This window comes from Erythrolamprus reginae, chromosome 7, assembly GCF_031021105.1.
Source record: "Erythrolamprus reginae isolate rEryReg1 chromosome 7, rEryReg1.hap1, whole genome shotgun sequence".
Taxonomy (NCBI): domain Eukaryota; kingdom Metazoa; phylum Chordata; class Lepidosauria; order Squamata; family Dipsadidae; genus Erythrolamprus; species Erythrolamprus reginae.
In genome coordinates, this window is record NC_091956.1 from 34,125,301 (window position 1) to 34,149,234 (window position 23,934).

Genomic DNA, 23,934 nt, shown 5'->3' on the forward strand with positions numbered 1-23,934 from the left:
GAGAGAAAGAGGGGGGGAGAGAGAGAAAGAGAGAGGGGAAGAGAGAGAAAGAGAGGGAGAGGGAGAAAGAGAGTGGGAGAGGGGGGAGAGATAGCAAGAGAGGGAGAGAGAGAAAGAGAGAGGGAGAGGGGGGAGAGAGAGGGAGAGGGGGGAGAGATAGCAAGAGAGAGAGAGAAAGAGAGAGGGAAAGGGGGAGAGAGGGGGGAGAGAAAGAGAGAGGGAGGGAGAGAGAGGAGATAAAGAAAGAGGAGAGAGAGAAAGGAAGAGAAAGAAAGAAAGAGGGATAGAAAGAGAGAGAGAGTGAGAGATGCTCAGTGAGCCTTTCTTTGAAGTTGCCTTTCTTTCTTTCTTTCTTTCTTTCTTTCTTTCTTTCTTTCTTTCTTTCCTTCTTTCTTTTTCTCTCTTGCTCTCTTGCTCTTTCATTCTTTTTTCTTTCTCTTGCTTTCTTTCTCTCCTTCCTTCCCTCATTCCATTTCTTTCATTCCCCCTCTCTATTTTTATTTCTCTTTCATTTTCTTTCTTTCTCTCTTTCTTGCTTTCTTTCTTGCTCTTTTTCTTTCTCTCTTTTACCTTCCCTTCCTCTATTTCTTCTTTTCTTTCTCCTTCCTACCTTCTTCCCTCCCTCCCTTCAGTCCTTCCTCTCTTACTCTCCCCTTTCATAAGTTTCCTTGCTTCCTTCCTCTGTTCCTGTCCCTTCCCCCTTTCTTTCTTTCTTTCTTTCTTTCTTTCCTTCCTTCCTTCCTTTCCTCCCTCCATTTCTTGCTTTCCTTTTCCTTCCTCCCTTCCTCCCTTCTTCCCTCCCTCACTCCCTTCTTTCACTCCTTCCTCTCTTCCTCTCCCCTTTTTGGCTCAAAATATTTTTTTTCTATTTTCCTCCTCTAAAATCTAGGTGCGTCTTATCAGCAGGTGCGTCTTATAGAGCGAAAAATACGGTATATGGTGTAATTGCACGACTCATCTGCGTGAGCCTGGAGTAGCGCTGCTCCGATCGTGATGTCTGATACGTCTGCTTCTACCACAAATGGACAGTAGAAGTCAGGATGCTTCAGGATCGGCTCTTTCTTAAAGGTCTAATTTAAGGCCAGGAATGCCTGCTGCTCTGGGTGGCCCCACTGGTACAGGGCATTTTTCTGCAGGAGCCAAGTGAGGGGTGCAGTCAAGGTAGTAAAGCCAGTGATGAATGTCTGATAGTAATTAGCGAATCTGTGGAATCACTAGACATCTTTCACCCTCTGAGGAGGTTGCCAACTCTGCAATGCTTTGATTTTACTCCAGATCATCACTATGCCCTTGGGAGAAATGTGATGGCTGAGGAAGTTGATCGTGGTTTGATAGAAATGGCACTTCTTCAGCTTCATGAAGTGTTGATGGGTGCAAAGCCATTGCAAGACGAGACGGAGATTGTTGTGAGTGGACCACATCTGGTTTGGCTGCTCACAGATTTTGAGGACTAGGAGATGGACGCAGGCCAGTGTTCTTGCCATCTGAGTCTGAGTGTGACAGTGAAGGGGAGTTAGAGACTGAGGAACCACCAGAGTCTGTAGTACCCCCAGTTATGGGATTGAGTGAGTCAGAGGATGATGGGGAATTAGAGGAGCAAGATCCCCTATGAGATGCAAGGGTCAGAAGGATGTGGGCTAGGCAGTAATACCTGAAAAGGGGTTCTTGGCATTAATAGTTCTATGGGACACTTGGCCACAACTTGTCAGCATATGAGGGACAGGCTGGGGGGGGAGGGGGCATGGTGAACAACATTTATCATAGAGGATGGTGAATCAAAGCTGAGAGATCTTTCTGCTTTCACAGACTTTTATTCGTGCCCGTTTCATTAGCTGCTGAGTTCCATTGAACTGTACGTTTTGTCAAGCTAACAGAAACACATCAAGAACTGAGATTTATGACTCTCTGGATCATAGCCAGGGCCTCTCTTATCTTTGTCTCATTAGCCCCTCCAGCATGAAAATTCCTTTAATTAACCAGTTTATTGCATGAACTCATTTTACCAATAGATTTTATCTATAATCAAATTTTGAACAGTGTGTGTGGCTTTTTATTTCTCAATGTGACCCGACTGGACAGAACTGAGATGTTGTAAATGACTCTTCCAGGACATGGAATAGATTAAGATCTCATTAAGATAGACCACCACAAACTGGTCTAACAGATTCTGGAAAATGTCATTCATAAAGTGCAGGAAGATAGTAGGAGCGTTAGTGAGTCTGAACAGCATGACTGTATATTTAAAATGTCCATGCTGGGTGCTAAATGGTGTCTTTCATTCATTTCCTTTGTGGACTGATGCGGGGGCAATTGGTCTGCCTTCTTTTCAATGAAAACTGCAATGTCTGTGAAGTCAGCCATCAAGGAACCTATACCTGGCCTGCAAAAACCTGGCATGTATGATCCATTCACTGCAGGCTCGGGAAGGACATGAAGTTCTAGGACTGTGTAGGTCATGAGTCCAAAGCCAAGCCAGTCCCAAAATCATTGGGAAATGGAGTCCAGCCATCATATAAAATTGGATGGCTGCCTCATGCCTTCCTATGATCAAGTGCATGGGTTGTGTGGCAGCCTTAATCAACCCAAACAAAAGCACCTGACCATCAATGGTCTCAACAAGCATGGGAGGATCCATGGGACACAGTGGGATGGAAAAATGAGTTCCTCATTGCACCAGAGTCCACCAAGGAATGGGCAGGAATCCCCTGGGAGTGGTTGGCAACGAAGACTTTAATGTCCATAATCAGATAATGACAGGGTCTGGGATTGACGTTCACAGCATGTGACCCAGTGTTGTTGTGTGCCCAACCCAGAGTCTCCCCTAGATTGGGAGCTGGCCAACAGAGTAAACTGCAGTTGTGTCAGCTCAGGAGTCGATGTCCCTAGTTACTTTTGGAGGCAAGAGGCCGTGAAGTGTCCAGGCTCCCCACAGTAGAAGCACAACCGATCTGCCCTTTATCTTTCAGCACTGGACAGGTGAGACCTGGCTCCACCAATTTTCATGGGCTCCTCCCAAGAAGGCGGAGTCTCATGTGACACAGAGTCCACAGGGGGTTTGTGGAGGAGCCAGCAAAAGGTCTGCCTCTGTAATCTCACATCAATGAGGAGGCTCAGCTGCACCAGATCATTCAGCATCAGAGGCAGGTCTACTTGGGCCAACTCATCAAGTAACTCCTTCGATAAGCCACCCACCCTGGAAAGCGTCCATGAGAGTCGCCTCATTCCAGGCCAAGTCCTGGCTGAGCAACCAGAATTTACTGATACAAGACTGGAGAGGTTGCCAGCCTTGCTTCAAATATTTTAATTGCACTGTAGTAGTTTGTGTCTTTACTGGGTCCTCGTACCGGTCAGCAGCTCACAATATCCTTGAAAGTCACTCAGAAACAGGCTGTTGTGGACCAAAAAAGGCATCACCCAACGAGCTGCAGAGCCAGAAAGCAGGCTTATCACGAACTTTATCCAAGTCATGGGGAAAATCCTCAGCTCTCAAGCTTATAAAGAGGTTACATTGTCTGAGAAAAGCCGGGAACATTGCCATATCTCCAGCAAACCTGTTTGGCACAGCTACTGGGCAGTTTCTCTGAGAAGGAGGAGCAGGTTCTCCCATCTAGGCTTGCAGCTGAGCCAGCTGAACTGCCATCACACTAACTGCTGCTGGAGCTGGGCATTTTAGACCTATAACTAATCCATGTTAATCAGTGTTCATGTGTGTTTGTTGGCAGAATACCAACTATTTTGTCCCAGCTAAGAATGTAGCAAAACACATAGTTTGTTCAAACTTATTTTAATCAATAACTGACTACTAATTACTGTCTTAGTAGAGATCCAGCAGTGGGCTATGAGCCGGAATGCTAAATTGCGCTCGCCACCCCAGCTTGTAAGTGCTTGCGGGGCCAGTGTGATTTTGCTTCTGCACCTGTGGAGGTAACAAAATTGTGCACAGAACCACAGGTGCGCCCATGTTTTGGCATGTGCGGAAGCAAAAAAGCCTCACCGAAACTCAGGCGCAGCTCTGTGTGTGATTTTGCTACTCCACAGGTGCAGAAGCAAATTCACGCTGGCCCCGCAAGCACTTTCGAGCCACCGTGGCAAGTGCAATTTAGCGTTCCGGCTCATAGCCCACTGCTGTAGAGATCACACACACACACAAACTTAAAGGCAGTCTTCTTGTAAAAGGCCAACTGTTAATTAATCGTCATTAATAGTTGGCATAAGTTCAGGAAGTCTTAAATTGTAGAATAGCAATTAGTCTTTGATAACTCATGAAGTTTGGCAAAATACCTAGAAGTTGTCTTCAATAAACAAGGTGGGCGGGGATTAAAAACCACCAATCAGGGACAGTACAATATCTATTAGCTGCAGGGGTAATCAGGTAACTAAGGGATGCAGCAAAGTTTGTAAATAGTTGGTAAATGAACCATAAAGTTATTTTTTTCAGTGTTGTAACTTCAAATAATTGGTAAGCAAGGACTCATTTTCTTATTCTCAGTAATCCTAATACTGTTTGTTAAGAATGTTAAAACAAAAACTAAATGCTTCAGTAAAGAAATAACACTAGGAAAGCCATTTACAAAGGCAATTAACTTTTGCATACCTGTAGAAGTAGATCATCAAAGCTCCTTTCATTGCTTTATACGACAATCTTCGGTCACCTACAAAAATTAAAAAGTAGAAAACAATATATAAATTATAATTCAGTTCATGCCACAGTTGCTAAATGAATTTATTTATTGTTTGTTTGTCAAAATGTGTGCAAGATAATAGGTATGGTATAAACATAAACAAAAGCAAAGTAGGTATAAGTAAATTTGAACAATATGGCAGTAGAATGGGGACAGCAGGGACGATGGTGCGCTTATGCACGTCCCTTAGAGACCTCTTAGGAATGGGGTGAGGTCGACTGTAGACAGTCTAAGGTTAAAGCAATTGTTAAGTGAATCTGATTTTCCCATTGACTTTGCTTGTCAGAAGATCACAAAAGAGGGTCATCTTTTGGACACTGCAACTGTCATAATTATGAATCGGTCTGAATTTTGATCAAGTGACCATGGGTGGATGCTGCAATGTTTGTAAGTATGAAAAATGGTAACAAGTTATTCATAATAAAATATTTTATTCAGTGTCTTTGTAAGTTTGAACAGTCACTAAATGAATTGTTGTAAGTCTGTGTTTACCTTTACTATGCTTACCTTTACTAAAAAGATGTTCATGGAGTTTTTCATCAAATAATGACATAAGTACTTCTTTTTGCTTCTGAAGTTCTGCCATTTGATCTTCTTTTTCCTCAGAGTCTTCTTTAGCCTTTCAAAGACAATTATTCTTTAAAAAACATTTTACTTATTTGTACTTGCATTTATGTGGAATATTTCCAAGAATTAAAGAGCCAGGGAATTGATATAGTATGGTAGCCATATCTGCAAATTCAGGCAAGATATTAAAAATATGTAGAAAAGTATGGCTTTTATAGGGAACAACAAGCGCTTGAAAAAATAGTACAGGGGATGGAAGAAAAAAATATAGCAAAAGCATATGCAGACTTGTCTATCTCTGCTTTTGGATCAATTGATAGATCATGAACTTTCTCTAATGCGGTACTCTAGTTTTCTCAGGACTGTAGCTTTCAACACACTGAAAGGCACCAACCAGAAAGAGCATGGAATATCCTAAATATGGGTGGAAGTTATTGACTCTGTACACAGATGTTATCTTAAAACAAACTTGGGCACAGAAATAAATAACCAGCCTATATCATAACAAGATAACCACATTTATTAATAACACATTCTCTTATACAACCTTTAAAATTATTTGCTTGTAACTATATAATAATTCCTGAATTAATTTATTTTGAGTATTTTATTTGTTTAACTGTCCAAATAAGGAGTTTAGTTTTTGTCAGATTATTTGGTTCAGTGTCTGAACTTGCTAAAATAGCACCAGCAGACTTACCAGCAGGTGCCTTTTGCAGGAGGGTCGGAACGACGCGGACACATGGCCGCCGCCATCTTGGATCTCGGCTGAAGTCTCGCGAGATTGCGAGACTTCGGCCGAGAGTCAGGCCAGGGTGGCCTGATTGCTGACGTGGCCGGGCGGGGCTTGCCAGCCCTATAAAAGGGCATGCAGGCCCAGGTTCGGCCTGTTCGCCCGGGCCACGTCAGAAGAGCAGACACTTGGCTGTCTGCTCTTGGAGCCTTTCGGCGGCCGCGTGGAGCGGCCGTCATTTCGGAAGCCTCGTCGGAGGCTTGAGGCGACGGCTGCTCGTTGCGGGCAGCAGGCTTCAGCCCATCTGAGGCTGGCGGTTTGCCCCTCTTCGATCGGCGGGCAGCAACGGCCTTGGGATGGAGTCCCGCGTGAGCACCCCCCCCCCCGCTCAGTAAAAGGCGGCCGCGTGTTGCGACCGCCATCTTGACAGCCTCATCGGAGGCTTGTGGAGTGGTTTGGGGGCTTCGAGTCTGGCGGGACGGCCGGGCCTTGTGCCGTTGGCTGTTGCCCCCCCCTATTTCCTACGGGGAGGGATCGTTTGGGTAGCCCCCTTGGGGACGTGGGGGCTCGGGCGGAGGGCTCGCGTGTGCGCGCCCCCCCCGTTCGTGGCCCCCGAAAAACAATAAAAAATAAAATAAGAAATAAAATAAAAACGGAGGGCAGTTGAGCCCTTGGCGGCAGCTTCCTGCTGCTGTGCTGCCTGTGTGGGCAGAGGCCTTTTGCTGCCCTCTTGGGGCCTGGGTGGCCCCGGTTCCTTCATGTGTAAAAATAAGAACCATGGTGTACACAGGGACATATTAATAATAATAATACTGAGACTGATTATGGTTGAAGTTATTTCATATATTTATATAGAAACATGGACATATAACGGCAAGGAAAGACCCATTGGTCCCTCTAGTCTGCCCTTATGCTATTTTCTGTATTTTATCTTGGGATGGGTATATGTTTATCCCAGGCATGTTTAAATTCTGTTACTGTGGATTCATCTACCAAGTCTGCTGGAAGTTTGTTCCAAGCCTTTACTATTTCAGTAAAATCATAGTCAAACTTCAGCACAGTTATGGTCTAACATTAATTATTTAAATATTGTTGCCACTCGGTCCCAGCTTCTTGGGGGTTTTTCGGGGGGGGGCACCTGTAACCAGGTTTGCTCCCCCCCCCGCTGGCTCCTATTGCGGGAGCACAGGCCCCTGGGGCAGCTTTTTGCCAGGGCCTGGTGTGTCGGGGGCGGGGGGTTTGACCCCGCCAGCGCAGGCCATAGGGCCTCCGCCCCTTTTGACGGCTTACCCGTCGGGGCCAGGGAGATTGGACATGGGGGCCACCACAGTGTGGGACCCGTTCGCTGCATGTCATGGGTTTGCTGCAGAGGGGCTTGTTTCCCCCCTTTTCTATGTACAGCCATGCGTGCGGGAAGGCGGGGTTCCCATGCCGCTTCAATGTGCCCCTGCCCCTGAAAGGGGACGGTTAGGAGGGGAGGAGGTCCAGGGTACAAACCCCACCTACTGGGGGGAAACTGGGCCCAGCCCAATTAATTTAAAACAACAACAACAACAGCACGGGGGTTGGTTGAGGGACGACCACCCTCGCTCGAGAGCGGCCGCTCTCTTGCTAGGTTTCTCCAAGGGATTCAGGATCCCTTACATGGGGGGTTTGAGCAAGCCTTTGGGTTCGACAACCTCAGGTTGGTTGTGGGACATGACGGCATTGTTCGGTCCAGAATGGCATAAGAGGTGGCCGTGGGGAGGGGCCTTGGGCCCTTCCCGGAGCCGCCCTTCCCGAATCTTGGGGTGTCCCCATTAGGGGTGGTCCCCTGAAAGGTGGGTGTTGAATTTAGGTTGATTCACCACTTGTCTTTTCTTAACAGGGAGTCAGTGAAGGATTTCGTTCCTGACGAACTTTGTTCAGTCCGGCTCGCATCCTTTGATGCGGTCGTGGCCATGGTAAGGCAGTGTGGGGTTGGAGCCCTTATGGATAACTGCGGCATTAAGTCAGCATCCCGGCTCTTCCCCATACACCCAGACGGTTTCGAGCTGTTGGGCTTCCATTTCAACGGTGGTTTTTATGTGGACGGTGTTTTACCCATGGGTGGCTCCGTCTCATGCTCTCTTTTGGAGAGCTCGAGCACCTTCTTGGAGTGGGCGCTCAGGAGGCGCAGCGGTCTGGGCTCGGCGTTCACTACCTTGAGGGTTTTCTTGGTGGTGGGGACTGCGCGTGCAGAGCACTGCTTTGCTCTGATGCGGGTCTTCGAAGCCCTTGCGCTCTGTTGGGAGTGCCTTTAGCCTCTACGGGGACCAAGGGCCCCGCCACCGGGATTACCTTCCTTGGTATTGAATTGGACTCAGAGGTGCAATCTTCTAGTTTGCCCCTGGACAAGTTGACTAAAATCGGGGATAACCTTGGTACGGTTCTGGGGCTGCAGGAAGGTCACTCTTCGGCAGCTCCGGGAACTAGCTGGGATACTTAATTTTGCCCGCCGGGTCGTGGTGCCGGGCAGGGTTTTTCTAGGAGGTTATATACTGCGATGTGGGGGCTCCGTTGGCCCCATCATCATACCCGCTTATGTGCAGGGGTCAGGGCTGACCTCTGCGTGTGGCGGGGTTCTTAGAACGTTTTAATGGGTTGTCTTTTGGAGGCAAGAGCTTCTTTTGGAAGCTGAATTGCAGTTGTGTTTTGATATTGCATGTACTCGTGGCTTTGGGTTGTGTTGGGTGACCAGTGGTGCTGGTCTGCGTGGCCTCCAGAATGGAGGGCCTCTTTTTTTGTTAAGGATTTGACCCTTTTGGGAGCTCTTCCCCTTGATAGTGGCCCTAGAGCTTTGGGGTGAGCAGTTTTGGGGGCAAGTCTATGCATTTGGGTGTGACAGCCTAGTGGTTGTCCATGTTGTGAACGCCCTGTCCTCCAAGAGGGACAGGGTCATGCGGCTTGTCCGCCAATTTTTTGGGCACAGGTCCTTGTCCCTGACCACATTGTTTTTAGCTGGGCATGTCCCCGGGTTCGATAACGGGGTTGCTGACGCCTTGTCCCTGGTCAGTTGTCCTGGTTTCGGACCCTGGCCCCACGGGCACGTATGTCGCCAGGGGCCTTTCCTGTCCACCTTTGGGGCCGGGGGGCTCCTGGGCAGCGGAGAGTAGAGGCTTGCTGGGCTACGGCACCCTCGGGAGTGTCTGGCACTCTGGGGGGCTTAGCAGCGGGCAGGTGAGCTGTTTGGGATTGCAGGCAGTATACGGGTTACCCCTATAGCTGGCCTGCCCCAGTTGTGTACCTGGCCATATTTGTGTCCAGCTTAGGCAGCGTGGCCTTTCGGTTAGGACTATTGGGTCCAGGTTGGCCGGCTTCGCCTTGTTTAAGGCGGGGGCGGGGTTATGGTTTTATGGTGACTTCCGCATTGTGACAGTGCGCAAAGTTGGGCCGGGGCCGCATCGCGGGCCGCCAGGTCAATTTGGTGCCTTCCATCTCATTACTTCAGTTAGGTGGGTGCTAGTGTGTAGGGTTTGGCCAGGCCAACTATGGATCCCGCCATTAGGGAACGCTCGTTCTCGAGAGGCGCTGCCACTAGTGCGGTAATGGCGTTCTCGATACGGAGGATTCGGGAAGTCGCTCGCCGGCGGTCAACGGCCTGTTTTAGGGTACGAACGGCCTGTTGAGGGTCCGGGTAAGATCTTAGGCCAGGTTCCTCCTTTGGTCCCCTTCTATTCAACCCCACCAGGACGTGACCGACGGTGTTGCTTGGGGTCATGAGCGCTCCGAGACCACTCAGCAATAAGTTACCATCGGGGGTGGGGACCCTGCCGTCGTGGCGGCTGGGTCCTGATTGTCTGGCTGGGGAGACAGGGTGTGCGGTGGGACGGGCGTTTCTACCGCTATTGCTGGGAGGGCGGCATCCCATTGCTGCGCCCAGGTGGTCCTGGGAGGGCGGCATCCCATTGCTGCGCCCAGGAGGTGCTGGGAGGGCAACATCTCGTTGCTGCGCCCAGTTGGTCCTGGGAGGGCGGCATCCCATTGCTGCGCCCAGGTGGTGTCGGGGGGGCGGCATCCCATTGCTGCGCCCAGTTGGGCTGGGAGGGCGGCATCCCATTGCTGCGCCCAGTCGGTGGCCAGGGGCGGCATCCCACCGTTGCGCTCAGAGGTGTGCTGGGAGGGCGGCATCCCATTGCTGCGCCCAGTTGGTGCTGGGAGGGCGGCATCCCATTGCTGCGCCCAGTTGGGGCTGGGAGGGCGGCATCCCATTGCTGCGCCCAGTTGGGGCTGGGAGGGCGGCATCCCATTGCTGCGCCTGGATGTGTGCTGGGAGGGCGGCATTCCATTGCTGCGCCCAGTTGGTGCTGGGAGGGCGGCATCCCATTGCTGCGCCCAGTTAGTGCCGGGGGCGGCATCTCATTGCTGTGCCTGGATGTGTGCTGGGAGGGCAGCATCCCATTGCTGCGCCCAGTTGGTGCTGGGAGGGCGGCATCCCATTGCTGCGCCCAGATGGTACTGGGAAGGCTGAATCCCATGGCGGCGCCCAGGTGGTGGGTCTTGCACCTCGGTGGCAAGGACCTGTGTGGGCCTGGGGGTCGACTTTAGATCTGCCAGGCTCGCGAAGCCTGCGGTGGCTTCGCACTGTGCGGCCCTCCACGCAAGTGGTGTGGTCGAGATCCTCATGGGGATCGCTTGGTGGGACGCCATTTCCCTTAGGGCCCTTCACCGGGTTAGACGGGGAGTTAAGGCCCTGGGTACGGTAGTCAGAAGGTTAGGCGGGGTGGTTGTGGCCCATCCCCGCATCACCATAGATCAGCTGTGGCTTTACCTGGCTGCTGGTCTTCCTCTGTCAGAACTGAGGAACACCATTTTTCCTACAGGACCTGCAGTGTCTCTGCGTGAGCTGGCGCAGTTAGAGGGGGGAGTCGGGGGGCCAAGATAGAGATCTGACCCCTGCTCCGTGGCAGGTTAGGGGCGGAAAACTGGGTGGTGGTTTAGCAACTGCGCGTTCTCCCTTGGGCATCTTTGGGGATGATTGACAGGTTCTCTCCAAGCTCATGGTGGGGTGCTACCTGAGCAGTTGTGGGGAACCTGTCTTTGGGTCCCGCACCTTGAAGCCCCCGGGTAGGGGTTAGCCGGCGGGACCCCCCTCATGCAAGTGCATGGCAGAGTCTCAGGTGAGGGAGTGGTCCATCACCTGGACTAGCATCGAGCTACGCCCATAGTTGCCCAGGAATGTTGATTGCTACGTCATTTCCGCCCCGGAAGCAATTGTTTGACCCTGCAGGTCCATTGTTTGGGTCATATTTAAATATGTTAATTTATGCTAATTTAGTTGAATAAATTATGCTAATTTATTTTAATAAAAATGACCCAGTTTTAAATCCAGCTCTGGTGTCCGTGTCATTACTCCGTCTCTTCTGCAATAAATCCTCCTCATATACAGCACACCAATATTTGAGAACTGAACTATTTGAGAAGATGTTCATGCAGGGTTGTCATAAGATAATTGTTATCCCCCACCAGTAGCATCTGCAGGCTGGTCAAGGAGGGCAAAATAATAACATCAGTGCCATGATTGTGCAATCATGATATAAGACTTATCCCTCTTATATAAATGTTGCAACATTGCACGCCATATCCAAAAGGCCAAACCTTCATTGCAATTCTGTTTTCATTATTTCAACAAAAGCAATCATAGCCCATGCATAAATAAATGCCTCAGCAAGCTTAAACTAATTAACATGGATATTCACACATATATGGAGCAGTGGTATGTTGCTACCGGTTCAACTTGGTACAGTGAACTGGTAGTGGCGGTGGGAGGCTTCACCCACCTGTCTGGATATCATCAAAAAATGCTCCCGTTAGCTCCCGTTGCCGAACCTGTAGCAAAGGTAAGTAGAACCCACTACTGAAATAGAGGTACAATTCATAGGTACCGTGTTTCCCCGAAAATAAGACAGTGTCTTATATTAATTTTTGCTCTCAAAGATGTGCTACGTCTTATTTTCAGGGGATGTCTTATTTTTTTCCCAGTGAATTGTATCCTGTATCCTGCTGCAGCAAAAACGCATCCAAACACGCAGCCGCGTGTTGGATGTGTTTTGAATCTGATTGATGCAGTGTTTTGGGATGCAATTCATGGACAGCAGTGTTATATATGTTCTGTTTGGGAATGCTGTGAAACGAAACGTCTCCTACATCTTACTTTCTGGGGATGCCTTATATTAGGCAATTCTACAAAACCTCTCCTTTGTCTTACTTTCAGGGGTGACTTATTTTCGGGGAAACAGGGTATGTGCTCTCTTATTAAAACTGCAACCAGGAAGTTTTACTACAAATGTTGACCACGTCTGGAAAGCTACTTTATTATTCTAACAACAACATGATAAATTGGAATATGTACCTGTACTATTGCGTATTCTTGTTCTAATCCATTATGTACATTTACTTCAAATTTTCCCCAGAAATTAAATCCTTCTGGTTCAAGTCCCGGTGTTCTTTCCAGCCATGCCTTATAAAACACAAGGAAGTAAATGTCAACTGATTTAACCAGTTACAAAGTGTGAATTAGCAAGCTAGTGTTTAATAACTACCATAACAAAATATAGCATTGATAAAGAAGATAATAGGAGTAGCAGCCTTCCCTCCCATGTCCCACCCAAACATCCACCCAGTTTTTAATTCCTTATATTTTATCAATATCTTTTCCAGTGTGGCAAAATTCAATTAAGCTGATTTTTAAAAAGAAAAAGCTGTGAACAAATCTCAAGAGTGGATGAGCCCTTTTATGATCACAACTCTGCATGACTAGTTAAGTAGTAAATGAGAAAAATCATACTTTGACTAGCTGCAGTAGTGTTGGCTCTTGTTCTGATTTAAGCAATAATTCATATTCCTTTCCCTTGAAGTTATCCCGATAGTGCCTTCTGTTATATGGAACTCTCAAACTTTGAGGGACACCAATCTTATTTTCCAATAATCGAAACTGTAAGCTCTGAAATCCTGAAGCTGGACTCAAATAATCTCTTTAAAAATAGGAGAAAGAGCTGTAATTTATTATTTGCATAAAAAGCATGTTTGATTATGTGACATTATTCTTTTACATCAAGTAATTGTGAAGTTATTGAATCACCAATCTTTGTTCAAGCAATCACTGTGGACAGAATCCCAATTTTAGGCGTAGCATCATATCCTTGGAAATAAATTAGATTCATGTTAAATCTGGATAACTTGTCTCATTGATTTTAATCAGATCAATTTTGGTGCCTTCCTCCCAGTCCCTTGGCATTTTGTATGTTTAATCAAAAGTGACTCGAACATTGTAAGGCTTATTTCTAAATATATATGTGCCCAGTTACAGTATTGTGTTTATGCAAACTGAAATTAAGTTGAAACTTACTATTTTTACTTTTTAAATTTTAATTCATCCAAATTGCCATCCAAAACATCCGAATAAGGATAGAAATACTCCATTCATATTTTTTCTAAAGGACTTGAAAAAGGTCATGCACATCTAATGTGAAATTTCTAGCCTAATTCTTAAGTAGCGGGATGTACTACAAAAGTTGACCAATTCAGGAAGATCACATAGACATAAAGATAACCTAATTAAGGGGAAAAGCAACCTAGAATTAAGCAAAAACTTCCTAACAGTGAGAACAATTAACCAGTGGAATGATTTGTCTTCAGAAGGTTTTGAACAGCATTGAACAATCTTCTGTCCTCACCAAAAATAAAAAAAATTAAAATCTACCATTTAAACAAATTCTGAAATTTTAGATTAGTAAATTTGTGAAATTTCAATGATTCCATGCAGGAATATTAAAACCTCATGTACTGTAAGTTGATGGTCTTGTGAGATCTAGCCATTTTAAAAGTATGGTAATGTGTACCTTGGATGCCATCCAGTAATATTACATCTATTTTGTTTACTCCAGATTTGCCAGTTAAACCTGCAGTTAAGCCCAACTACCTAAGAACACTTCTATGTATGAGCATTTCTAAATAAGAACCAGGTGTTCAAGATTTTTTTGCCTCTTCTCATGAACCATCTTCCATTTACAAACCCGAGCCTCCAAAACTGTAACCGGAAAAGGCAGGGAGAAGCCTCTGTGGGGCCTCTGTAGAATCTCCTGGGAGGAAACAGGGCCTCCCTTGTGCTTTCCCCAATCGCACACATTATTTGCTTTTATATTGATTCCTATGGGAAAAATTGCTTCTTCTTACATACTTTTCTACTTAACCTGGTCACGGAATGAATTAAATTTGTAAGTAGAGGTACGTACCACTGTATGTAGTTTGAAGTTCTTTACTGGTTTCTCCTACATTTATTGTTCTCTCCTTTGTAATTTTTCCTTTTTTGTATTCTAAATTTCTAATCCTGTCAGGATAAAGACTTCTATTCTTCAATTCTGTGAAATGCTCATACATTACTATTATCACTACAAATCCTGATAGAAATATACTAATTATTTTGTGAGGCGTCCTTGGTGCTCGCTGAGTTTAGTTGTTTCCTTGCAGTTCTAGCAGGAGTGGAGTTTGCTCTCTTATTTTATATTCTACTGGTTGCCCTGTCAGTGTTGGTGGGAGTGGTCTTGGAGGTACTTTGGTTGGGTTGTTTACTGTTAGCTTGTTAGGAGTTCCTTTCTGGAAGACTGGCACTCTGGCAAATTAGAAACATAAACAATATCTAAATACCAGGAGTGGGTTCCGGTTTGCCACTGGTTTGCATCACGACAATGCCCCTCATCCAATTTTGCTTCCAGGCATGTTCAGTAGCTGGAATCGGCCCAAAGCACAACTGAGGAACTGATCAGCTGTGCTTCAGGTGAAGAAATAAAGGTCAATATTAACCTGGAAGCAGGCAGCAGGCCCTTTTTCAAGCATCAAAAGAGGAGAAGCAGTCCAAACAGGGAAAAGTTCTCAATTTTTTTAAAAAAATTATCGGAGGATAAGCCACTCAAAAAAAGGTGGTGGCACGCACAGACTGGCACTGACCAAATTGGATCCATGACATCACTAGTAGGTCGCTACCAGTTTGGGAGATCCTGTCCTAACCAAATATTGTGCAAAAGAGACAATCAACAAGCCAAAAAGGGAACAACTCCCCATCAGCAATGAACACCCAGATGACTATAGATTAACAATCAAGAAGTATACAATACCCCAATTAAGGAACTGCCAAATAAGCTAACAGTGAACAGCCCAAACAAAGAACCTCCAAGACCATTTCCACCAACACTGACAGGGTAAGCCACTGTAATATAAACAAGAAAACAACCAAGCTCAGAGAACACCAGCAACTCCTCATTTCAATCCTGAGTTACAAATATTTTTTATCACTATTTTGTTTCCTATAAATTCATTTTAAGACCATTGAAAATTTCATAGCTGCACATATAAATGAATCAAAAACCTGAAATGTTTGTACCTAAAGTCAAAGAAGTCCAGAGCTGTCATTGTTTCTAGGACGGAAAATTGTTCCACAAGCAATTTAAGGATTATTGAAATTCTCTGTATTCGAGTAACCACCTTCAGCATGTTCCTTTCATCTCTCACCTTAGTTTGTACATATAAAAAATATTATTATGACTTGGCTGATAAAGCAGAAAAATAACAATAACATAAAATAATAAACCATAATAGACTATTTGAATTGTGACAGTGATTTGATAACATTTACAAATAGCCCACCTTACTAGGGTTTAATCTAGGTTTGTTTTGCCCCATCCACCATCCATTGGTCCCTCACAGCCTCCAGGCACAATTTTAATATTTCCATATTTTCATTTGTTGCCTGATGAGATCATGTCCTTCTTTCTTTGTCAGAATACATAGGTGAGTACAGTGGGATTTTCCTCCAAATAATAAGATTTTCTCTCTGGTAAAAGTGCATAGCACTGCAGTCTGAAGAATTTTAATTGTGCTCTTCAGTCATAAATTTTAAAATCACCAAAAAATGGTGATTATTGTAAATGTTCAAAATATCCAAATTTCACAAGTTGAATTTCAAATTGTTTTTTATAAGTATTAGAATCCAAAGATAAATTTAAATACATTTAAATAAAAATAAAATAGTTCTATTCTACTTACATGACCATTCTGAAATATCACTCGAACAGAATCCAATTCCCACAGAATCTGCTTGAACCATAATTCATAAGCTAAAGTTGAAAGAAACATCTTTTATATATAATTTTATATATAATAGAATCTGATTTGTATCCATTAACATGCTTTAAAATCACAAACTAGAATAATAAACACAATAAATACCTGAATTATAAGTAATAACTGAATTAATAATAGTAATTAATTAATTTCAGTTTACTTGCACTTTATTATGAATTGCATATATATTCTGCATTCTGCAAAGTTAGCAGTTTTGGCATAAGTTAGAAAGATTGCCTATACAAATCTTAACTTTATTGGTTTTAAGAAATCTAGGGATTTTTCCAAATTTGAAGACAATTCAAATGTTATTCATCAGCCTTTTCAGCTATGATATAGCTATGGAATTTAAAGTGTTACATTAGCTGTTTTTACACATGCTCTAACTTATACTAAAATAGTATATAGAATAAAATATTTTTAATTAAAAAGCAAACATGTATTTGTAATCACCAGATAATAAAATGAACTGGATTGTTCAGGATTTACCTTGATGGGTCACAATAAACAGATGTTCATCATGAATTTTGTTTCCCTTATTTTCACTCTGAAGTTCCTGTGCATTTAATACTTTATCCAGCTTTAAAAGAAAGAAGACTAAGATGATCTTTCAATAATTCTGCAGATAATGTCATTTAATTCTGTATTACATAATGAATATATCTTTATTTAAAAATTCACACTTCCATTTTGATTATCAGTTTTATATTTTGAAAACAATAGCTTTAAAGTCATGCCCATACACATCATGTCTTTAAACATATTATTCAATAGGGCTGTTCTTAGATCAAGGATGAGTAGGACACCAAAGTTTGGGAAGAACCAATGCTTTCCTTTCTCTGAATCATTCTAAAAATGCAAAATGGAAGGAGATGGTGCCATATTCAATGTAGCCTAGGGATATCATATATTTTCGAGCCAGCACTAATGTTTAATGTGGCAAAATTATTGCAGCTGCTCCAGCCCCACCTTAACGTAATTAGGAAATAAACAAACCTGATTTTCTTGTCCCATTGCCACAGCAGCAGGACAAGAATATATTTGGGGTGGGTGGGTGTGAAACCCAACAGCCAATAAAAATGATTCTCATCCTAAAAGTAATATAGGAGCTTATGGGTATGGAAAAGAACATGTTTGTTCAACTGGTAGAGCTTTTTTGACTGGTAGAGCTTTTTCAGTAATTTTTTTACTATTGATTTTTGTCTGGCAGGGAAACCCTGCTGGAAAAAGATGAACAATTTATAAATAAAAGCATAACATATTTTTTTCTGCCCCACAAACACTGCCACCTTATTCTTTAAAGAAATAAAATAATCCATGACTATATATTAATTTATAGTACAACTGGGAGAGCCTAAGGTATTATTCTGTTACAAATCTAATATGGAAATGTATTCAAAACATATTTTGCTGAGAGAAAAGAAAAATTTGGTCACAAATTAAATACAATGTATCTCATCATAATCTAGTGGAACTATATTGCAGTCTAGATGCTATTGATGGCTAGGCCCTTATAAACTGTTGTGATTCCGTCTGAGGCCCCTCAGGGAACGGCTGATCCTCTGCCGGCTTCCTGCTCAGAGGGGGAGGATGAGGAACAGGAGGTTCAGGCAGACGGGGAGGAGGAATCTCAGGCTGAGGGAGAGGGAGAACAGCCAGAGTCCCCCGAGAGGGAGCTCACCCCAGCAAGCAGCCTGGATTCCTTAGATGAAAATGCACAAGCAATAATCGATCTCCGGCAGAGAAGAGCAACACAACGAAGGGGACAATTAGCCAGGTACTTTCAGCACTAAAGAGGCAACAGCTGGGTTTGGGTTTGGTGCTCTCTGGAAAGGCTGAAAAGGCAGACCCACCCTTCCTGGCTTGTGGAGTATTATCTTTGGGAGTCCTGGGACCTGGCTGTGATCTTTGGCGTCTTGGAATTCTGGTTTGTGACTTTGAATACTGAAACCTTGGGGGGAAAAGGTGTGGGTCTTATTCTCTACAGTGGTGGGTGTGCCAGCAAGAAGTCTGCTGTATTGTTTGGCCATCAGGACTCTGCTGTGAAGTCTCATAGCCTGCCTGTTGGGAAGAACAGGTTTTTCTCTGTGTTTATTTTTCAAACTATAAAGTGCTTTTGCTTTTACCAGTGTGTCTGGCTGCTTTTTCCAGTTGGTGTTGAAGTCTGGGGGCACCCAGACAGAACATAAACTAGACAAATAATGGAGAATCATCCCAAAAAACCAACAACCGCATAACCAAAGTTAATTTTAAGCAAGTCTTCAAATGGAAAACTGGCCTTTATAAAGTAAGACTCATAACCACCCAGCTGCTTGGATGAACTACTCTGGGGGGGGGGGGGGACAGGTGGTTATTTGTCTATTGGGGTTACTGCGAAAGTTTAAGGATCTGTAGCTAAAACATCAAAGTCTTTTGAAGATTCATTACAATAATCAAGAGTTTCATAATCATAAAACATACTTAAATAGCTACAGAAATTGCAGAAATATTCAGGTGCAAATTAGTCATTTTATTAACAGTACTACCATCTCATACTTACATGTAGATATTCACCATAGATAAGACCACCTTTGCTAGCCTTGTTTAATCCTTCCTGTGATTTGTCATCTGCCCCATCTTCCAAAGCCAATTTACTAAAATTAAATCTATGAATAAAAAAATGATAACAAAGCTAAGTACAGTGGTACTTCTACTTAAGAACTTAATTCGTTCTGTGACCAGGTTCTTAAGTAGAAAGGTTTGTAAGTAGAAGCAATTTTTCCCATAGGAATCAATGTAAAAGCAAATACTGCACGCAAACCCATTAGGAAAGAAATAAAAGTTTGGAATTTGGGTGGGAGGAGGAGGAGGAGGATAGTCGCTGCCGAAGGAAGAAGGTAAGGTGAGGGGAATCAAAAAAATCCAAAACTTTAAGGCTTTTTTTTTTAAAAAAGAGGGACTCTGAGGCAGCAAGGAGGAGCACGCGCCTTCCATACACCCAGCGCGAGGCTGCCCCGCATATACTACGCCAGAGAGGGAAACCCAGGGGGAATGGCAGGTAACTGGCTGGGCCTTCGTGCTGCTCTTAAATTTTCTGGGAAATTTTTCCGGGCTTGGGTTCTTAAGTAGAAAATGGTTCTTAAGAAGAGGTAAAAAAATCTTAAACACCCGGTTCTTATCTAGAAAAGTTCTTAAGTAAGAGGCGTTCTTAAGTAGAGGTACCACTGTACTGCCAACAGAAGAGGACCAAAATTAATAGAACAAATAGAAGAATATGGAGAGGTGGCAGAGCTGAAAATTATCAAAGACAAAATTATAATCTTAGCAAAAAATATTACGGAGAAACAGAAAAGGGAGGTTGTGGAGAAAACAAATGTACAGATTATCAGAAAGATAAGATATTTCAGGGTACATTTAATAGCAAGATGTGTGACAATCAAGGAAGACAACTATTAGAAACTGAAAAGAAACTTGAAATAGATTTGGAGAGATGGAAGAACCTACAATTATTCTTAATGTTCCGAATAGTGACAATTAAAATGAATATATTACCGAAATTGTTGTATTTATTTCCAAATGATACCAATAAAAATATTTTCAAAGTCTCAACAAGACCATGAAATTTATATGGCAAGGTAAAAAGTGAGGATCAATATAAAAATGCTTCAAGATTCAAGAATTAGAGGAGGATTTGGACTTCCAAACTGGCAATTATACTATCAGGAAGCTGCATTATCATAGATAAAAGAATGTCTTGTGCTAAGAAATACAAGATTATTGACATTAGAAGGTCATGACTTGCAATTAGGTTAGCATGCCTTTCTATGATAAGGAAATAATAAAATACACAATTACTTTAAAAGGCATTATATAAGAAATGCATACTATTATTAGTACAGTATAAGAGAAAATTCATGAGAAACTTTATTGGAAAATAGCAATATGACTTTCAACAATGGAATACCTCCAAATAGAACTAATATGGGAAATACTATTAGATATAAAGACATTTTTATCAGAGAAGCGAAGATTGAAAAGGAAACAAGAATTGGAAGAACAGGGGATTGATATGGCGTGGTACAAATAGCTGCAAATACAAGCAAAATATGAAAAATATGTTAAACTATGTGAATTTTATTTGGAAATGACAGAACTGGATGAAATACTCACAGGAACAGAGGACAGAATGATGAAAAATTGTATAGTTACTTACTCAGTATTACATTAGAAGAAGAGCAAGTGAAAGAAACAATAATAGCATGAGCAGAAAAATTTCAATATAAAAATAGCAATTATGGGAAAGAAATTATAAATTAACAATGGCAAAAGCATATAAGGAGAATCTGTACAAAAATTCTATAAATGCCCTATATCTCTGGAAAGATTGGAAAAAAATGTTTAAAGATAAATCAATTAAATGTTGGAAATGCTACCCAGACACTGGTATTATCAGATGTAGTGGACATGTGCAGAAGTGAAAAATTATTGGGCACAAATTCGAAAATGGTTAGAAAAGATGACACAGCAACATGACACAGCAACCTAAAGCCAGAACTATTCCTGTTAGGTATTTTATCAGAGCAATATAGTAAAGAAATTGTATACTTGATCATTCATGTAATAACTACCTAAATATATTTGCACAAAATTGTAAAGCAGGTAACATCCTACAAGGAGAGATAATTAAGAAAATACTGGAATGTGCAGAAATGAACAGATTAACAATGGCAATCAAAGGGAAAAGAAGAATCAGAGTATTATGATGTATGGGAGCATTTTTATCATTCGATAGAAAATGAATATAAATGAAAAGAGATATGGCGTTAAATAAAATGAAATGGGAAGGTTTGATAGAGGATAAGTTTAATTGAATTGTAAAAGTAGAGTTGTTTCTTAATAGAAAATAGTGGTCAAAGAAAAAATGTTGATTTAAAATGTTGTACCCAGATGACACACTGTAATTGATTAGGTATTATTTATATACATACATACATACATACATACATACATACATACATACATACACACACACACACACACACACACACACACACACACAAGCAAACACATATGAGAACATTATAACAGATTACATTACTATGCTGGTTATTTGAATTTGTAACAAGACAAGACTGATTCTGGTTTTGTCAATTAAAGCAAAGACATAAAAATAGGATTCCAAAACCCAGCTGCTTCTAGGATTTTTTAAATTATTATTTTACTTACTTACTGGTATTTATCTACAGTACAGTATTTCATTTGTTTTTGTCTAACCCAATATCTCTTTCTTATTCATGAAAAAGAGAAATCTACTTACTGATATTTGTTCTTCCAAAATGGACATCCAGTCATGACTCTAGTATCAAATATCACCTGTTCCAATATCCTGAGATAAAATAAATTGCATCTCCTAAGTGCATTCTTTTATGTAATCTGATCAACAATTTAGGCCTGCCCCTTTCTTTGAAATACCCACCCTTGCTAACATTCAGATTCAGACATATCTAGAAATTAACTTCATGAAATACTGTCTTGTTAACTGAACAATTCCCTCATTCAATTCAAACACAAATTGCAAAACACAATAAAACAAAACCCTCACAAGCATAACAGGTAACAGGAGCACTTTTAATGGAACTTCAAAGTCTTCAGTTATTGCAATTTTTTTTATCATAACATCTACAGAGCAGAAGGAGATAATATATAAGTGGTATAAATTTTCTACATAAAAGTCAGATATACTTAAATATGTATAAATTATGAATTGTTTATAAATCCTAGGTTCAAAACATAAATAGAAAGACAGCTCTGAAAACAGAATGTTTTCAAGCAATCAAATGTCCACATGTATAAATTTAATAAAATCTTCTAAAAATTTGATAATTCTTTCTGAGTGAAAACATGTCCCAATATTCTTCAAGAGATTTTGAATTGTTCACTAGTTTTCCAAATCCTAGTTGTCCTTACTGAACATTGTTACTCAATTTCACCTAATCATTAACAGAGCATTTGCTGAAGTGATACATCATGTCCTCTTACTTCATCTCAATTTCAGCAAATATTTGATGTGTCGTATCTAGAGAAAAGAACTGACCCAAAAAGTCTATCATTCCATTTACCCTAAACTGCAATTATCATAGCTGTATGGACAAATGGAATTAAATATTGGTTTCACTTTTTCAAGTAAATAATTACGTTTTATTTTAAGAAATTTTAAAAAGAATAATCAGCTGCAGTCTAAGTCAGCACATGAAATAATAACCCTTTGGTACAACAAAGTATTTGTTATAAACGTGACATACATTACATGAGTATAGCACAAACATTGCTTGTTTTCTAATCTATCAAGTGATATATATGCATCATATGGGTCATTATCAGCCATTCTAAGATAATGTAGTATTACATTATATAGAATATATATATAATAACACACACACACACACACACACACACACACACACACACACACATATATATATATATATATATATATATATATATATATATATATGTCACATGTTTAAGCTGAATTTGAAAATTAAGGGAGACTAGGATAGATCTATTTCGGCCTTATTTTGGCCTCATCAGCTAGCCATACCCACTGGGACTTGAACCTGCAACCTTTGCCTTGTAAGGCAGAGAATTATCCTCTAGGCTACAGTATCCAATCCCTTCAGCTCTGTACCAGGGAAGGGTTACATTTTGTGTCGAATCACCCTGGTATATTGAAGGAACATCACAGCTCCTTTTTTTGCCTCTCGGCCCAACCCAGGGCCATTTCCAAGGCAGTTCATTTTATTGATAGCCGACAATTCTATCTGTATGTGTCACATGTTTAAGCTGAATTTGAAAATTAAGGGAGACTAGGATAGATCTATTTCGGCCTTATTTTGGCCTCATCAGCTAGCCATACCCACTGGGACTTGAACCTGCAACCTTTGCCTTGTAAGGCAGAGAATTATCCTCTAGGCTACAGTATCCAATCCCTTCAGCTCTGTACCAGGGAAGGGTTACATTTTGTGTCGAATCACCCTGGTATATTGAAGGAACATCACAGCTCCTTTTTTTGCCTCTCGGCCCAACCCAGGGCCATTTCCAAGGCAGTTAATTTTATTGATAGCCGACAATTCTATCTGTATGTGTCACATGTTTAAGCTGAATTTGAAAATTAAGGGAGACTAGGATAGATCTATTTCGGCCTTATTTTGGCCTCATCAGCTAGCCATACCCACTGGGACTTGAACCTGCAACCTTTGCCTTGTAAGGCAGAGAATTATCCTCTAGGCTACAGTATCCAATCCCTTCAGCTCTGTACCAGGGAAGGGTTACATTTTGTGTCGAATCACCCTGGTATATTGAAGGAAAATCACAGCTCCTTTTTTTGCCTCTCGGCCCAACCCAGGGCCATTTCCAAGGCAGTTCATTTTATTGATAGCCGACAATTCTATCTGTATGTGTCACATGTTTAAGCTGAATTTGAAAATTAAGGGAGACTAGGATAGATCTATTTCGGCCTTATTTTGGCCTCATCAGCTAGCCATACCCACTGGGACTTGAACCTGCAACCTTTGCCTTGTAAGGCAGAGAATTATCCTCTAGGCTACAGTATCCAATCCCTTCAGCTCTGTACCAGGGAAGGGTTACATTTTGTGTCGAATCACCCTGGTATATTGAAGGAACATCACAGCTCCTTTTTTTGCCTCTCGGCCCAACCCAGGGCCATTTCCAAGGCAGTTCATTTTATTGATAGCCGACAATTCTATCTGTATGTGTCACATGTTTAAGCTGAATTTGAAAATTAAGGGAGACTAGGATAGATCTATTTCGGCCTTA

General features: G+C 42.4%; 1 protein-coding gene across 1 annotated transcript in view; it reads right to left on the reverse strand.

Annotated features, from left to right (window-relative positions):
* TDO2 (tryptophan 2,3-dioxygenase) overlaps positions 1 to 21,679 on the reverse strand; it is a 28,125-nt gene extending 6,446 nt beyond the window's left edge. The window contains exons 1-9 of the mRNA XM_070757304.1: positions 21,416 to 21,679; positions 18,659 to 18,764; positions 16,609 to 16,699; positions 16,042 to 16,112; positions 15,380 to 15,507; positions 12,788 to 12,974; positions 12,353 to 12,460; positions 5,190 to 5,301; positions 4,595 to 4,652 (exon numbers count right to left, since the gene is read on the reverse strand). Coding sequence (XP_070613405.1) covers positions 4,595 to 4,652; positions 5,190 to 5,301; positions 12,353 to 12,460; positions 12,788 to 12,974; positions 15,380 to 15,507; positions 16,042 to 16,112; positions 16,609 to 16,699; positions 18,659 to 18,764; positions 21,416 to 21,450 — 896 coding nt within the window. The 5' untranslated portion in view covers positions 21,451 to 21,679. The remainder of the gene's footprint in view (positions 1 to 4,594; positions 4,653 to 5,189; positions 5,302 to 12,352; positions 12,461 to 12,787; positions 12,975 to 15,379; positions 15,508 to 16,041; positions 16,113 to 16,608; positions 16,700 to 18,658; positions 18,765 to 21,415) is intronic.
* Positions 21,680 to 23,934: the final 2,255 nt, after the last annotated feature.